Source organism: Lampetra planeri, chromosome 40 (assembly GCF_965212315.1).
Source record: "Lampetra planeri chromosome 40, kcLamPlan1.2.h2, whole genome shotgun sequence".
In the NCBI taxonomy this organism is placed as follows: Eukaryota; Metazoa; Chordata; class Hyperoartia; order Petromyzontiformes; family Petromyzontidae; genus Lampetra; species Lampetra planeri.
Genome location: NC_136146.1, coordinates 4,687,365 through 4,701,792, shown reverse-complemented (window position 1 = coordinate 4,701,792; position 14,428 = coordinate 4,687,365). Strand labels below are relative to the sequence as shown.

Below are 14,428 nucleotides of genomic sequence, written 5' to 3'. Positions count from 1 at the left end.
CCCCGGTGGTCTTTAGTGTGGCCTCCGGTGACCTTTGGTGTGGCCCCGGTGACCTTAGTGTGGGACCCGATGGCCTTTAGTGTGGCCCCAAACAATTTACAGCAAAAAAAATTAAGTTTTTTGTCAGTATCAAATGATGAAAAAATATAGGTTAGGGTTAACCCTTTCTGGCAATAAAACAGGAGGTGTTAAGATGTTCAAACGCAAAATAGAACCCTTTTGCAAGGAATCAAGTCTGCATTAACCACACGTACCTGTGGTGAACATGCTCTGATAATATCCGTAATAAAATATTCAACGATTTTTTTAGTTTTTACCAGGTAAGTCCCACTGAGCTATGCAGCTCTTTTTTAGAAGCGACCTGGGCGACAAATGATAGCCCAACAAAGTGGCTCATCACGTGGACATCAATAGCAGCAGCCAAATCCTCTAAACGCTCGTTTAGACACACACCCGTGTGTTGAATGAATAACGAATTGGCACGTTCTGTTGACGTGACAACCCTTCCCAACTGGGTTAACGACACGTTCATATTCTTGGTTCTTTTGGTAAAGTCACGTAGAAGGGAAATAATATTATGTTGAATCTTTATTATTTTATTATTTCCCTTCTACGTGACTTTATCGAAAGAACCAAGAAGATGAATCCCTGCAGTCACGAAAGCTTTAAATCGAAATTTAGACACGTTCATATTTACGCGATCGAACCCCCCAAAAACCCGTTATTTATGGATCACCAACTAATGTCCATCAGTAATTAATCGGCGCATCTCATTAACCGACCGATTAACATTCAACCTCTGACCCCCCCCTCCCCCCATCGAGAGCACCACCCAATTGATCGCGGACGTCGCATTCCCACACAACGGAGAAGCACCTCGTGACCGGGGAACCCGCCAATGGGATGCGCGCATACGCGGCCCCGCAAATGAACCAATCGCTGTCGGTGCACCAACAAGTGTGGGCGGGAAGTATTGACCAATCGGGTGGCCGGATTCGGAGAGCGTCGGTGGCGCACGAGGGGGGGTGGGGGGCCACGCGTTAAAACATGGCGGCCACCACGCGTGGTTAACGTGAACCGTGAGTTAACTCGCCCCGATCCAATCGTCTCGCCGTGATAAGTTAACTGCGGACGGAATGCGCGCGGCGTCTGCTGGCGTGGACGTGTAAGCCGTGATTTAAAAAAAAAAACCGCGCGCGAAGTTTTTACGCGTCAATGCCGCCCGACGCAACGTGGTTAGGCGGCGTCTGTCCCGTCACCGAGGGGCCTACGCTCAGGCTTCGGTTTGAAATCCAGGCGAGGCCGCCTAATTCACCGGGTGGTCGTGGTGTCCAGCTTTTGAGGGTTTAACGTCTTTAAAGCTGAGTGATCATAGTTACTGCTTTTTTTGTATATAGTATCACTTACTTGTGGTTAATTACAGTTCTAGAGACCGCTTTTGTAGCTGAAATTACAATAGCGACTTGAGTAACAGCACTTAACATTCGGCCCCACATGGTCAATTTGCTCTGCTGTGTGAGTTCCCGAGCATTGGTGCGTGTGTTGTTTGTTTCGCAGGACCAGCGAAGACGACAACCGACCTTGTCGTAGCGGTTAAATGGGCAGTGTTGCGATGGATGAGCAGGCGCTCCGGGGTTTGGGGCCCGTGGCCGATTCGTGTGCGCAGCACCGGGTAAGCGAAGCCGTCTCGTCTCTCTTTTACAATTCTATCGTATCATTTAGAATGTACTTCAATCTTTTTGTCGATCCTTTGTTGGATGTGTATGCATGTAGAACTTCTTGCGCGCACCGTACGTCGCCAACCGTGCTACGTACGTTAACACGGGAAGGGCAATCAAACTGAACGGAAAGTAGTTGTAAAGCGATTAGTTTTCAATCTAGATGGTGGCCCTGGCCTATGCCGTGTTAGTCGTCTGTGGTTGTTTGACCATACTTCACGTCGGTCAGCCAAGAGTTGGTGAAGTGGGCAGAGGAGCTGATGGAGAGGGTGGCCCAGATTCGATTACAATATAGCTCGCCACTGATGTGGTTCGTGACCGGGAATGGAACTCGAAATTTTCCCGGCCTCTGAGCGCATTGCGCCAGCCGCTATGCGACTTGCCCACGCCGTGATGTACACACACATGTTCTGTTAAAGAAACACAACATTAACTTTAAAAAAAGACTCGTTATGAGACCACGTTTAGTGACTTTAGTAAGTAAGAAATTGATAATCGGCCATGATTTGGATGGAAACCTCGCAAACCGTGCTGTCTCCCAGCCACGCGATCCAGCAATCCGTCGGTCGGTCTCCGACACACGCGGTCGGCAATTTTCTCGCGAAATCTGCCTTGTGAAACGACATCGCTCCTTTTTAGAGGGGCTCCATAGTTTGTTGTGCAGGAAAAGAGAATATTTTCAGAGGCCTCTAATCAATTGCGGGTGGCTGATTCGTCTCGTATGCTGGCCCAGTGGGCGCGTGCATCGCAACATCTCAATGCCCCAGCAACATTGGCAACGCGTGTCAAAACAGATTCGCCCGTAGCGCCAAGTATGATGCAACGCTTGCGCACAGCATACACCAGAAAGAGATGCGTTACCGTTGCGTATGGCTGTAATTGGAGTGAGCAGTCGGTTGTGTTCGTCCATAAGAGGTGCAATTTGGTTGCAACGTGCCTCTGAGCTCATCACGCATTCCGCCATCACCCTGCGTCTGATGCAATACACTCGCACATGGCTGCAAGAAGTGGTCAACCTCATGTGTGCTCTTGCCGTTATATAACACCCTTGTATAATTAAACTGTTTTTAAATTCTTGGCCTATGACCAAACCACCCATATTTCTCCTGATCTAGTTAGATATCGGAAGCTAAGCGGAGTTAAGCCTGGATAGTGTTTGTCTGGGTGAGCACCGTGCACTTGTCATAGGGCTTGCGTGGCTACGTGGTGGGCAATACTGGACCTCTTTCCCTCCCATACCAACCCATACTGACTGGGGTGCCACGGTGGCGAGGTGTTAACTACTTCGCCTGGTATACAGGAGGTCGTGGGTTCAATCCTGACGTGTGTACATTTGGAGTTTTCATGTTCTCCCCGGGGTCGCTTGGATTATTCTCCGGATCCTCCGTTTTTTTCCCTCCACATTTAGAATCCACATGCGGTTTGGAGTATTTGGCTGCTATAAATTTCCACATGATAAGCCACTTCGTTGAGCTATCAAGAGCTATATAGCTCGATGGCCCTTATCTGGTAAGATAAAAAAGGCTGTCTTGGTCAAAATACCTGCCACAACCTGCACAGTGTTGGGAGGCCCTCTTGCAGGGCACAAACAATACGGATGTGAATGTACATATTTGCTTTGTGACAAAGCAGTGGGAGGTGTGGGTTTTTTTATTTCCCGAATATTTGCTATTCAAGCAAAAGTGTGTAAAAATGTTGTGCAAATGCCTTGCTGGTTATGGATATGGTGGCGGGGGAGGGGGCAGATACCCCTCTAACATGCACAGAGGGATCAAGCCTATCCTGAGGGCCCTTACGGTAATAGGGTTCATGGCCCCCATTGGCAGTTTGTTGTGATGTCTGCCTTTTAATCTAGCTATTTGGATGTGAGGCTCGGTGGATCAGACAAATGTGTTAAACTCCCAAGCCCCTCGGCTGCTCCGTATACATCTGTGTAGAGCTTCGCGGGGTTATCTGCTCCAGGTAATCTGGTTTCTGCCCACGTGAAGACACACTCTCATGAATAATATAATTGGCCACACATCCCAATAATGTGGGTTCCTTCTGAAATAAGAGTCTTGACACTCGGTGAAGCTTCATAGATAAACAAAGGGTATCATTATGATTGTAATGAAGTATGGACGTTAGTTACAACCTTGGTTAACACCAGGTAAGACCACATTGAAATAGTGTTTGTTTATATAAGGAAGGTCGCTTTATTGGACTGGTTTTTCAACAAGGGTAGGTGGTGGACGCAATGCAGAAATAGCAAATTTAGGGGACCGTAAGTGAATGGAAATGGATTTAACATGAGCAAGCTCTGTAAACTGGTTGTATATTCACATGCCTAGCTCATTTTACTGTTGAACACATGCTCACGGGTTTAGCTTGTCAATACATATGCTTGCTGTATAACCTAAATGTCACTGCTCGAACTGCTACAATACATGTTTGGGTTATGATAGATACAAGATAGGCACGGTATAGTTTGAATAGCCTAGACTTGTTGGATGTCCACGCACTGTTAAAAAGAGCACTTGCATTTTTATTATTATTTAATTGGTGCCATTTTGAGAACCTGGAAAGAATGATGGAGTGTTTAAATTACACTCGGAATTTAATGGATTGTGCACTAATTCCATGAGTCACAGATGTTATGTTGGTTGTAACGTCTGGATGTAGGTAAAGTGTAATGACAATTAACTTCATCATTGTGTGCTTGTCTTGAGTTGTCCAAGTGTTTTTTATGGTTGAGGAAAATAAGTACTTGTTAGTTACTAAGTACAGTATTGCAACAAGATGTTCATGTTGTGCCACAACAACATGTATAATACCCATTTAGTTTTGGCACTTGGGTTTTCATGTCTCATAAGTTGGTCTCAACTTCACCAATGACTGGAACACATCGCATGACATTTCTTTGTGCGTGGACAAATTCCAGCGCTTTAAAAATCTTTTATTCAATCTTGATTTGAAGCTTTCGTGACTGCAGGCATCCATACTCTTTGGTTCTTTTTTTATTCGTAGCACAGTGGGTGATAGTGCTGTATACTCACCTTTGTTGGCCAGAGGTCCACTTGAGTTCTGAGAGGTCGCTGTGATAGCCCTGTCCGTGGGCCATTCTCAAACTAAGGGTTGCACTGCTGTGGGAGATCCGAATGGTTTGTTCATCTTGTGGCATGCCGATATCACACGAGGAATATTTTTTTATTCTTAACAAGTTTTTGGCTCCTTTTGTTTGCGTGAAAATCCGTTGGGAGCCATGCTTACATTGTGCTGAGACCTCTTGTTGGCAGTTTCCATTGTTAGTGACCCATTGATTTATTTTGGTTGCTCCCGAGTACGATTGCTGAATGTGCAATTTATTGTTTGCACAGGCAGAGATGGTGAGCCGCGTAAAAGCTGTTTTCAGCCTGATGGAATTTGTTTTGTTCCTACAGATGTGCGTGTGCATTTGGTGTGTCATTGAGAATGGTAGTGTAGCGGTTAGCACGCTGCGCTACAAACCAGGCCACCCGAGTTTGATTCCCGCTCACTGCCAACACCAGTGACGATTATCTGAACTGGTCCTGTGCCTTCCCTAGGTCGACTCGGCCTCAAATGAGTAACTGGTGACATGTGTCAGCATAGCCACTGGGGAGACAAAGGCGGCCGGGCGTGGTGTTGGCCACCCACCCCCTCGTGTACCGTGCCAACCTTGATAGGTGCTCGCTCTCTAACAGCACTCGCCCCCACCAGTGTTCATGCTATACGGGGATCTTTGTTTTTTGTTTCATTGAGATCTAGTGCTCGCATTAATTGAAGGCACCTGCACAATGCCTGTAATATATTGTCTCATGTGAGATTAACTTTAGACGTTGAATAACCATGAAAAAAGGCAGATTTTATTTAAAACTGTTACGTACAACATTTTTTTATATTGAAATATGGGTCTGAATGTTGGTAGTATAAATACTACGGAGGCGCACATGGTGTGCACTTTAGAAATCAGGTTTTACATTTATATTCTGGAGGAATCTGATGATTTATGAAGCTCTATCTCATCATGAGGATTGTGAGATGGATCATGGGGATTTTCAAGAGTAGGCCGGGCCAGAAACGACAGGTGAGAAATTAGGCAGGTGTTGGTGGTAACAGACGAGCTGAAAAAAGTCAACTCGGATGGTTTGGGGCATATCGTTCATACTTGCACTGGGACGAAGATGATGAGCATGGAAGCACCAGGGTGGAGAACATGAGGAAGGTCTAGAAAGAGGTGGATCGGAGTGGTGAACCAAGATACGTAGGCCCTGTGGAGTGGAGGTGACGATTGATGGCCCGTGCCCGGGAGTGGGTGGAGAGAGAGTAACACCAAGGCAGACTCCACATGAGGTGGGGATCATTCTAGGAAGAAGTAAAATATAGTATTTTTAAATCCTTTATATTAAGTTCGCTTGCTTGCTTAGGACCGTGCAAATCTTTCGGTAATTTTTTAACCCACTTCCCGTGATCCAATCGAGCTGACATTTTGCACAGACTCGTTGTGCGTGACAATGCATTTTCGTAAAATGTTTTTTCCAAAATTGTACACTGTTTAGGGAAAAATAAATAAATATTTAATTACCACTTGTTTAATGCTGCCAGACAATCTGACCCATAGGTGGCAGCCATCTCAAGCCAGAGGACGATAGGACTCTAGCCGCCCCGATGCCACGCATATAAAGGATTTATAGTGGAAAACGTTGTTTTTACGGGTTTACTTGTTGTTAAATTGTATTCGCTCGCTGGGTGTAATGACTGTGGCTTTTTCTGTGGCGTTTGTGTAGGCATTGGCATACTTTGAACAGCTGAAAGCCTCCGAAGATGGCTGGCAGCTGTGCGCCGATGCCCTCATTCGTGGTTTCTACAGGTAATTAAAAGCGGCGTGTAATCCTGAGAGGAAAGCTCTGCAGTGTTCTCTTGTGCGGAGTTCACGTCCATGATGTCACCTGCTAGTGCCACTCCCAGCCTAGTTTGGCCGTGGTTCAGAATCCGTTAACACAGCAACAAGCCTCAGTTTGTCCGACTCTCTGTGGTGCCAATTTTCTGGCACGGTTAACAAGGCAGACGTACCACCAAAAATAATCTCACGTTCTTGAATGTACCTTGAGGATTTGACACAATGAAGGACATTTTGGTTCGGCTAACTCTGTGCGTGTGTGTTTCCTCTCAGTGATGACCACATCAAATTCTTCTGTTTTCAAGTACTGGAACATCACATCAAGCACAGGTGCATTACTTCTCACGAAGTCTGCGAGACTTATTGACACCCAACCAAACGGGCATTTCACTTTTACAAGTTCTCTAATGAGGTGTCCTGTATTTTACTGCTCGTGTGCTGGTTGCATATTGAAAGCTTGTTTTATATTGGTGGTGAAAATTCTCCCAAATAAACCTCGCAATGTGACTTATTTCGATAACGGGGTGTAGTGATGCGTTGTGTGACATCAGATTTATCCCTCTAAGACCAAAAAAGGAGGATTTCTCCACAACTCTGGCTGTCGCCTGATGAAGCTGGCTGTAATTACTGGTGAAACGTCGTACTCAGATTGTTAATGTTGTGGGTTTACTCTCCAGCACACCGATGTGCTGTCATAGTAACGGATTGACATGTTCTTGTTTACGTGACAAACCTTATTAATTGGCTTTGTCTGGTGGTGGCAGGTTTAAGGACACATTTATATTTCCACCATCTAACCCAAAAACCTGTTATGGAAAGTTTGTGGGGAATAATAGCCATTTTTAAATCCTTTATATTAAGTTCGCTTGCTTGCTTACGACCGTGCAAATCTTTCGGTCGTTTTTTAACCCACTTCCCGTGATCCAATCGAGCTGACATTTTCCACACAGACTCGTTGTGCGTGACAATTAATGTTCGTGAAAATTTTTTTCCAAAATTTTACACTTTTTAGGACAAAAATATTATATTTAATTACCAATTGCTTAATGGTGGCATGCAATCATCTGACCCATAGGTGGCAGCCATCTCAAGCCAGAGGACGAGATGACTCTAGCCGCCACGCATATAAAGGATTTATAGTGAAAAACTTTGTTTTTACGGGTTATACTTGTCTATACTTTTGAGGCGTAAGCAATTAGAAAATAACACTTCCTACCCAGGAGCAAAAATGGTGTTACATAGTGTAATCTTTGAGAGGCTTTTAACGAGAGCCTCCCGTGCGATTTCTTGTCTGCCACCGCAGGTATCCGGCGCTGCTCTGCGCCCAGCGGCAGCTCATTCGGGACACCATGATGACCTGGTTACAGACGCAGGTGCGTGCGTTGGCGGGGGTGACCCCAATTTATAGACATCCGCGTCGTCGTCGTCGTCCTCTGCCACGATTGATCCACAGCTGGATCAAGGACTCCCAAAGCTATCGTTGTCTCTCGCCCAAATGCAACGGTTCATCGAACACCTGCGCACGAGCCCATTGCATCGTTCCATCCCTGCGGTGGGCACGTGCTCGCAGGTTGTTAGTCCTGACCACCGGCATTCATCCCTTCTAGTTTTGATATTCTGCCTGTGCCCACTTTTGTATGTTCTATAATACATGTGTTCCACTTTCTGTTCCTCCTCTAAAAGTTTAGTGTGCTCATTAAGCGACTTAAAAAATATATATTGATTGGACATTGTCGTGAAACGACCACAACATATGTGGAACTTGAACAAAGCTGTTGTTAAAACCCACCACCACCCGACACAGCCAACTAGTAAGGGTTGTCACGTAAACAGAACGTGCCGATTCGTCACTAGTACAGCACCCCGGTGTATTGGAGAGCCAATCCACAACTCTCCAACACACCGGTATGCTGTACTAGTGACGAATTGGCACGTTCTGTTGACGTGACAACCCTTACTAGTTGGCTGTGTGGGGTGGTGGCGGGTTTTAACGATACAATTTTGATTTGAAGTTTTCGTGACTGCAGGAATCCATACTCTTTGGTTCTTTCGGTAAAGTCAGGTAGGTAGAAAAAATAAAGAATAAAAACACAAGCAATCGTCATCAGGTAGAAAGATACAGCAGTATAACTGCTGTACACATACATTTACGTGATCTAACCCAAAAACCTCTTCTGGATGGTATTGGTCGCGAAAGCCTACGTGTTAAATTGAACAAAGCTTCTATCTGGGCAGAATTCCCAAGTGCAATGAAAGAGTGAATAATCCAGGAGTTCCCTCTCCTGGAGGCCCTACCACCAACAGCTGTGTGAGCGAGCAATTTTGGTGTCGGGCCTTTTTTTCTAATCACATTCCTTGTCCCAGCTCCGCGCTCCTAAAGGTGCCTCTGTGCATTTGTTGTTCCTCGCAGACCGTGCGCGACACGCCAGAGAAGCCGTTTGTCCGCAACAAAGCGGCCCAGATCTTCTCGCTGCTCTTCATCTCCGAGTATCCGACCACCTGGCCCAAGTTCTTCTTCGACGTCCTCTCCGTGGTGGGCTCGGCACCAGGCGGGGTCGACCTCTACCTACGAATCCTGGTGGCCATCGACGTCGAGGTGGTGGACCGCGAGATCCTGCACACGCCCGAGGTGCGGGGCGGGGGGGTGATCATTGTCCCTGCTCATAATCAACGTTTTTGGGTTTAGATCGCGTTATTTATAAATGTGTCGTAACCCTCCACAACCCGACACAGCCAATCGGTAAAAAAGTGTCACGTTGACCAAAGACAAATAGTTCACTGCTTTAGCCCACCGGTGTGTTGAAGCGTGAAACCACAACATTTACAATTTGAGTACGACGTTTTGCTGGTAATTGCATCCAGCATCATTGGGCAATCTAAACCTAAAAACATTGATTATGAATAATATTGGTCGCGAAAGCCTATGTGTTAAATTGTCCCTGCTGCCTGCACCACGATCACCGCCACCAAAACAACAACAACGTGTAGCCTTAACACACTGTTGGAGCACATGCTGCTAGCGAGCACCTCATGAAGGCCGGCACGGTGGGTGGCCAGCACCACGCCCTTTGTCTCCCCAGCGGCAATGTTTACACGCCTCACCAGGTACTCGTTTGAGGCCAAGCCGACCTAGGGAAGGCCCAGGACTAGTCACCGGCATTGGGAGATGTCCAATATCCATCCTTGAGTTTAAGCCAGTTTTGCAACGGACATGCAATGGTGAAGTTCCAAAGAGTCCCCTATCTGTGATCGCTGTGTGCATTCGTGATGGATTGGACTCCTCCATAAGAGTGAAACACAAGTGTGTTTGGTTTTCTTGAGGTGGCTCAAGAGTTGTCCTGCGAGATCATCAGCCGGGTCCATTGCGTTGCACAAGGTGGTGCATTGCGAGCTGGGAGAGGTTCCAAATGGAACGTATAACCCTCGCTCGGCCCAAACCGCACACTTAACCCAGCGAGCTGACCTGCCCGTGGTTTTCTTGCTAAAGACGTGTGCGGAAATCATCGTGCAGCATCCTTGCTGATGAATCATCCAAGCCCATGGCAGTTTTCACCTGGAGCTGGTTCACAACGGCACTGCCACACACCTCTCCACTGTTCCCATGGAACGTTATGACCAGGCTGGCACGTTTTAAAATCTAGGTCATAGGTCATAATCAGTTTCAAAGAATGCCTGGTTCCTTGCAGTGAAAATGAGCACTCGATGGGCTCTTGGTAAATCGTATGACTATCAGACTTATTCCGCGACAGACAGATTGAGTTTCTCAGAATTCACTCGTTTGTACAGTCACCTTTGAGTTATTTTAGGTAATGACTGTGGGGAGGGGCTGCCCGAATGAAAAGAAAACCATGTCAAAGCAAACATATGTACATGTGGCCACAAAGCATACTATGTACATTGAGGATGAAGACTTGTATTAATCATTTGTCGATTCATAGCTATTAGTATTGGTAGACTTAATTTTTGAACTACTACTCTCCGCTACCTGCCGGAGCCAATCGAATCAAGTTGTCGCCGGGAAAAATATGGCAATCGATTTGTTTGGCTTCATGCAGCAAACCGGAGAACGAATGTTGACATGAGCCAGCAAAACTTTGACCGTTTTACACGATGATTCGCTGAAGGTTCTATCCAGGGCCATCGGGCGTTAACAAAGCGTGTCTCTCACGTTGACCTTATTACTTACACGACGATCAAACGCGAAATAAACTAATTAAGAATCATAATATGGGTCGTGAAAGCTCGCGTGTAAACTGTGACACGTTCTTATTGCTTCTTAATCGGGTCACTTGCCAGCGTATTTGTGATCATGAGGACCTTGAGTTCCTGACCTTTTAAGTGTGACGAGCTGCTAATAATTAAACCAGCCCGCATGTGCATTTTATAATCGCATGCTCTGTATGTGTTTATTAGAAACATGTTCATTGGAAGCACGGTTAATCTGCAACCTGAACTGTTATCTCATCGCCCTTCATGGTCAATCTACTGTTAGATGAAAGGCCTACTCCAAATTTGTTGCAACTTCTGGCGGTCCTGCAATGTGACCATTATTAGGAAGCCATTGGAGCTATGGACTTTTAAATCTGGATTGAAAATAAATTTTTTTCAAACCAGATTTTTGTGTTTAGTTTGTTATCCTTCCCTCGCACCTCTGATTTCGCGCGGTTGGCTACGTACGGTCCGAAAGAAGTTATACATACGTCAATCCGCCCAGCACCTACACACGGCAACTCGATCCAGTGCTCCGTCTCCTCCTGTGGACGTCCTCACCGACGCGTGTTGTTCCTTGGCTACCACTCCCGTTATTATTCTTGACCATTGGCCATCATCCCCTCAAAGCCAAATGACTTTTCCTTGTAGTCCGTCGCCATGGTAATAATGTGCGATGATATGAAGAAGGGCCATTGCTCCAAACATCGCCCAATTAACAAGTCATTGTTTTATGTCGTTACTTTTTTTCTTCTTGGTTCTTTCGGTAAAGTCACGTAGAATGGAAATAATAAAAATAAAACATAATAAAATAATTCTCACGACGTTTCGGCCACAACGCAAGAGGCCGTCCTCAGGTGAAGAACAGGTCTTATCGATAAGACCTGTTCTTCACGAAGATGAATCCCTGCAGTCACGAAAGCTTTAAATCGTCGTTACTTTTCTTTACGGTTTTAATGATTTCATTAAACCCGGGCGTGTTCTGTGTGTATGTTGAACTTCCTTCGCACCTTACGTAGCCAACCGTTCTCATCGGAGGTTGCGGGGGGGGCGGGAGCGGGAAGGAGAACCAGCGAAACACAATGAGCAGTTCTAGAGAGTATCCAATTCAGAATTTAGAGGAATGGGCTGGTGATTTAACGCATGGGTCCTCACTCTTCGTGCGTGTGTGCGTGCCTCGCCGTGTAACGCGTCGCGTGAAATCGCGTGTTGGCGGTAGGAGGCGCGACGCAACATCCTCATCAAGGACCACATGCGTGAGCACTGCGTGCCCGACCTGGTGGAGTCGTGGTACCAGATCCTGCACACCTACCAGTGCAGCAACGCCGAGCTCACCTGCCTGTGCCTGGACGTCATCGGAGCCTACGTCTCCTGGATCGACATCAACCTCATCGCCAACGACAGGTGCGCACACGCCTCTTCTGCCTGGACTACCTCGTAGCCTGCTAGGCCTCTTCGTTGTTGTATAGATGTAGAACTTCTTTCGCACCGTACGTGGCCGAACGTGCCAATCGGGGGAGGTGTTGGAGAAAGACTACAAACTAAACGCAAAAAGCAGTTTTGAAGAAATTAGTTTCTAATCTTAGATTTTAAAAAGTGCATAGCTCCAGTGGCTTTCTAATATTGGAAGGAAGAGCGTTCCATATGGCCGCGAAAGCACATCTCAAAGTGTGCGATGCGGCGACTGTCTTTGTTCGATGGTTAGCCGAAAAGCCGCTGCTGCTCGGTGATTGTAATTGGTGTGGTGGTTTAAGCTCCTTGACGAGATCAGCAAGGTATTGTGGTTCATTTATTGTTTTGTCGAGTCTCGAGGCTAATTTTTATGAGGGTCCTGCTCAGGTTTCACATTGGGGTTAACGATGTTGCTGCTGCTGTGCGTGATCCCAATTGAGCAATCTGCAGGTAATTTTCACCATTGGCATATTTGGCCAATACCAGTTACAGTATTTTATTTATTCATCATCCCACATTTACAATTGTAATCGATTTTGCGGGTTTAAATTTTACTTTTGTTTTGTTTTTAAGTCCAGGTAAGAACTTGAAAGGAGTCTCATTTGGAAGTGGCCTGGTTCACTAAAATGACAGAAGCCAATAGCGTCAAAGCACAGGAGAACATTGAAGTTAAATAAAATGCAGCAAAAACGAGCAAATAGAAATCGGTGCAAACGCAATCGTTACAGAAAGAAATAAAATCAAACCACGCAAACATTCAAATAGATCTGACAAAGTTCACTTCTAAAACCCAATCGTCGTCGTAGTGTACCAGTTAGCGAACCTGGCAACGTGGGTTCAATTCCCGCTCACGGCCAACACCAGTGACGATTTTCTGAACCGGTCCTGGGCCTCCCCTAGGTCGATTCGGCCTCAAATGAATACCCGGTGCGGTGTGTAAACATCGCCACTGGGGAGACAAAGGCCGTGGTGCTGGCCACCCACCCCCTCGTGCGCCGTGCCGGCCTTCATAGGTGCTCGCTAACAGCACTTGCCCCTACAGTCTGTTAAGGCTACACGGGGGGGGATCTGTGTCTTGTGCGGGGTTGGCTGCCCGTCGCAGGTTCGTGGGGCTGCTGCTGAGCCACCTGTCGGTGGACATGCTGCGCGAGTCGGCGTGCGACTGCCTCTTCGAGATCGTCGGCAAAGGCATGGACCCCGTGGACAAGACCAAGCTGGTGGAGCTGCTCAGCCAGGTGCTGCAGGCCGCCGGCTTCTTCAACCTCAAGCAGGTCCGTGGCTCCCACCCCTCCGCACCCTGAGTTGCGGCGTCGGCAGGAGACATTTGGAGCACTTGCGAAGAACGTGTGTGGTGTGTGCGCGTGTGGTGAGCGGTAGTGTAGCGGTTGGCGCGCTGCGCTATGAACCCGACGGCCCGAGTTTGATTCCCGCTCACGGACAACACAAATGATGATTATCTGAACCGGTCCAGGGCCCTCCACTAGGTCTATTCGGCCTCAAATGAGTACCTGGTGCGGTGTGTCGTGACGTCAGCCACTGGGGAGACAACATTGGCCGGGGGTGGCGTTGATCACACGAGCCCCTCGTGCGCCCCATTGGCCTTCCTAGGTGCTGCCCGTTGAACAGCACCGGCCCCAACAGTCTGTTGTGGCTCTATGTCGGGAGGGATCTTTGTATTGTGACCAGTCACCCGCATGCACAAGCAGGCTCTGCTTGGCCGTATAGAGGGCGCTAAATGAGCATGGCATGGGTTGGAGATGGGTTAATGTGGTGTGGGAAGGACCTGGTTTTCTGAACTTGCTAATGACCAGTTATTGTGGTGTCAAGATCTGCCTCTTTGGAGGAGGCTTGTGAAGGACTACTGGGCAGTTTGAGGCAGCTGTCTGCCAGCAACCATGGAGGGAGGAGGAGCGATGTGATCAACTTTACCATGACCGGAAACAAAGTGCCCACCTGGAATTCTGAGATTGACCGTATTGGTGCAGGCTCTGCCTGCTCTTCATCCGAACAACGATTTGCTTCATCTCATGCTCTGTTTCTTCAAGTCCTGTGAAGTGTCCCGTTCATCTCGCTACAGTCCCATTTACCTGGGGGCCGCGGTGGCCAGATGTTAACTACCTTGCCTGGTATACAGGAGGTCGTGGGTTTGATC

At 47.2% G+C, this 14,428-nt stretch overlaps 1 protein-coding gene across 2 annotated transcripts in view; it reads left to right on the top strand.

Annotated features, from left to right (window-relative positions):
* Positions 1-990: 990 nt before the first annotated feature.
* Positions 991-14,428, top strand: part of XPOT (exportin for tRNA) — a 28,363-nt gene continuing 14,925 nt past the window's right edge. Inside the window, exons 1-8 of one of the 2 annotated variants that reach the window (XM_078612959.1) lie at positions 991-1,079; positions 1,558-1,672; positions 6,503-6,585; positions 6,889-6,945; positions 7,919-7,988; positions 9,026-9,244; positions 12,044-12,228; positions 13,379-13,547. In XM_078612959.1, coding sequence (XP_078469085.1) covers positions 1,598-1,672; positions 6,503-6,585; positions 6,889-6,945; positions 7,919-7,988; positions 9,026-9,244; positions 12,044-12,228; positions 13,379-13,547 — 858 coding nt within the window. In that variant the 5' untranslated portion in view covers positions 991-1,079; positions 1,558-1,597. Of the gene's footprint in view, positions 1,166-1,557; positions 1,673-6,502; positions 6,586-6,888; positions 6,946-7,918; positions 7,989-9,025; positions 9,245-12,043; positions 12,229-13,378; positions 13,548-14,428 lie in introns of both variants that reach the window. The other variant, XM_078612960.1, reaches the window with a different exon arrangement.